Source organism: Dipodomys ordii, unplaced genomic scaffold, assembly GCF_000151885.1.
Source record: "Dipodomys ordii isolate 6190 unplaced genomic scaffold, Dord_2.0 Scaffold129, whole genome shotgun sequence".
Lineage (NCBI taxonomy): Eukaryota > Metazoa > Chordata > Mammalia > Rodentia > Heteromyidae > Dipodomys > Dipodomys ordii.
Genome location: NW_012267345.1, coordinates 1,920,558 through 1,923,633, shown reverse-complemented (window position 1 = coordinate 1,923,633; position 3,076 = coordinate 1,920,558). Strand labels below are relative to the sequence as shown.

Sequence of the window (3,076 nt, the reverse complement as noted above, 5' to 3'; positions counted from 1 at the left end):
TCCAGCCGGATTCCTTCCTGAGCCACAGCAAGTTACTTTAGCGCCTCCATTTTCCTGTCTGTGGCATGTGGGGCGGGCGTGCGCACATGGCTGCCTTGTTGCGTGAAGTCGGCGCTCTCTGTTTTTGGCTGGTTTCCCAGTTCCCTCCCACTTGGCTTCCCCAGCGCTCTGAGGATGGGGGTCTGCTGATGGGGAGTTGTGACAAGCCTGTACCAGCTGCTCACATGTTGGGGTCTTTGTCACTAAATATATACAGTGGGCTGGGACCCCTCCCATCTCTCTGGAGTCCTTCTTGGGAGCTGGAGCTGACCATAGTCTGCGATCCCATGTGGGAATCTGCCAGTGTTTGCCAGCGTCGTAACTGTCCACCAACCTCCAGACAGCAGCCGAGCCCCCGTGTGGGAAGGGAGATTGGACAGGAAGTGGATGAGGCAGCAGGGCTTTGTCTTACTTCTCTAGGGAAAAAAGATTCCTTGCAATAGGATGGTGGGGTGGGAGGGGAAAGGTGGGAGCAGAGGAGTCAGGGAGTGGGGGCTTCCCTGGAGAGCAGGGCTCCAGTGTGTGCCCCCACACCCCCACACGCACACACACACACACTCACACACATGCATACTCATACACACACATGCACATATACACATGCACACACGTAGATCCGCACACACGCACACACATATGCACACACATGCACACACACACATGCACATGCACACTCATACACACATGCACATATACACATGCACACACGTAGATCCGTGCACACACACATGCACACACATGCACATGCACACTAACACACATGCACACACGTAGATGCGCACACACACACTCATACACACATGCACACTCATACATACACACATGCACACACACATATACACATGCACACACATGTCGATGCGCACACACGCACACACTCATATATACACATGAGCACACACATATACACACATGCACACATGTAGATGTGTGCGCACATACAAGCATGCACACATACACACGCACACATGCACACATGTAGATGTGTGTGCACACATACACATGCACACACATACATATGCACACATGTACACATGTAGATAAGCACACACTCATACACACATGCACACACACATATACACATGCACACAACACACACGTAGATGTGCACACACATATATACACACATGTACACACACATATACACACATGCACACACGTAGATGCACGCGCGCACACACACACACGCCCTTCTGCATCTCAGAACCTACCGGAGCTGGCCGTTGGCTTGTCCCCAGGTGCTGCCCGGCATCTGTGCCCTCCCCTCTGCCCTCTGTTCATCACAGCACCCCCCCTCTGCCCAGGGCTCAGGCTCTTGCTCTCGTCCAGTGAGTTTCCTCCAGCTGCTGGTGAAGGCAGTCTGTCCCCGCTGAGTCCCCCATGTGACTCTCTTGCCCTCTTGTGCTTTGGAGCCTGGATGTGTGTGGGGACACAGGAGGTTCCTGGCAACACGCCCCACATGCCCGTGGGCCGCCTCGGCTCTCCGGGGTCCCTGCCTGCCCTATCCTGGCCCAGGAGTTGGGCTGGGGACAGCCGCTTGTGATGCTTGTCTCCTTGGCAACCGCTGCCCAGACAGCACCTTGAGTTGAATCTATTATCATAATTACCCTTGAAACTCCTTGTGTTGTAATTCTGGGCAGCACAAAAACCACGGTCCTCCGGTCCTGTCTGAGGCTGCGGCTGGGTGGGTCCCAGGTGGGAGGGTAGACAGGGCCTCCTCCCAGCTTTGGTTTGTTGGTGGTGAAGGGGGATGCAGCCAGTCCTCAAAGCTGAGAGTGTGGTCTCCAGCCTGCAGCTCCCAGAGCCTCTGGCCCAGGTTTCCCCAGCCCCACCCAGGTGAGCAGAATGCTGACCTCCAGGTCTGCATGTCTCCCCACAGGCTGGTCCCTGTCCTGTGGAAGGTCCCGGGCCCCTTTGAGCACAACCATAGGCCATTGTGGACCCAGGACTCCCAAGGTCTCTGTCCTCTCCTAAAGGGAGGAGATGGAGCCCCCGTCCACCGCTGTGGGAGGAGGGGGAAGAGAGACAGGACGTGGCCCCTCCCAGGCCTGGGGCACAGGTCCCCATCAGTGACCAGTGACCCCGGCTTGGCCTCAAGGTGGCTGGTCTTATGGTGGGGGCCGGGTCTGAGGATAAGGGTCTGTTCTCCACACGGGGGGCCCCCCAAAGCGGGGCCTCTCGGAAGCTGAGGCTGGAGGGCTTGCTCCTTCCAGGAACAGAAGTCAGAGTGGCCTGGCTCTGCCTGCCTCCCCAGCCTTGGTTTCCCTGGTTGTGAGGTGGGTGTGGGGCCTGTGTCTGGTGCTGCCGGGTGCTCGCAGGTGGACGAGGGCTGGGACTGGCTGCCTCCACTCAGCCAGCCTGATTCACGCAGTGAATTTGCAGTGAACCTGCTGCACCCAGGGGTGTCTCTTCTGCTCTGGGCCGGGTCCCCTCCCTCCAGGGACGTGGAGCCTGGGGCAGCCCTCAGCTGCAGCCAAGCCCCCTCTCTCCGGCTTCCAGGAACAGTGTGGGTGGCTTCCCTGCGCATGGCGCCATCTGTGCTGTCTGTTCCCAAAACTTAAAAAACAAAATGTGGAGTGGCCGTGTGGGATAGCTGGGCAGCCCAGTCGGGGTGCACCCTGGAGCCCAGTGCGGGGACCCACCTGTCCCTGAACAAACTATTCTGCTCACATTACAGGTGCTGGGCTCGCTTCCCGTGTCACCCAGGCTGCAGGTCCATATGTGGTGGCCTGTCTTCTGTGTTTCTAGAATGTTCTAGATGCCTGGCCAGAGCTCCTTAGGAGCAGACACAAGAGGATCAGATCACTTGGCACCTTGGGCTTACGCCTTTTAAAAATGATTTTATTTTTAATTGTTATTATAAAGGTGCCATACAAAGGGATAACAGTTTCCTGTCTTTTTGGCAGTGTCACCCCTTCGCTCTCTCCCAGATTTTCCCTCCCATCCACGCCTACAAGGTATAAATTTCATCTTCCACATAGTGTCTAACAAGTGCCACTGCTGCATTTGTTCAGCCATTGGCCCTACAGTTTTTTTG

At 56.2% G+C, this 3,076-nt stretch overlaps 1 protein-coding gene across 1 annotated transcript in view; it reads left to right on the top strand.

Moving 5' to 3' along the window:
* Positions 1-1,789: 1,789 nt before the first annotated feature.
* Kcnq2 (potassium channel, voltage gated KQT-like subfamily Q, member 2) overlaps positions 1,790-3,076 on the top strand; it is a 52,885-nt gene continuing 51,598 nt past the window's right edge. The window contains exon 1 of the mRNA XM_013030357.1: positions 1,790-1,875. Coding sequence (XP_012885811.1) covers positions 1,790-1,875 — 86 coding nt within the window. The remainder of the gene's footprint in view (positions 1,876-3,076) is intronic.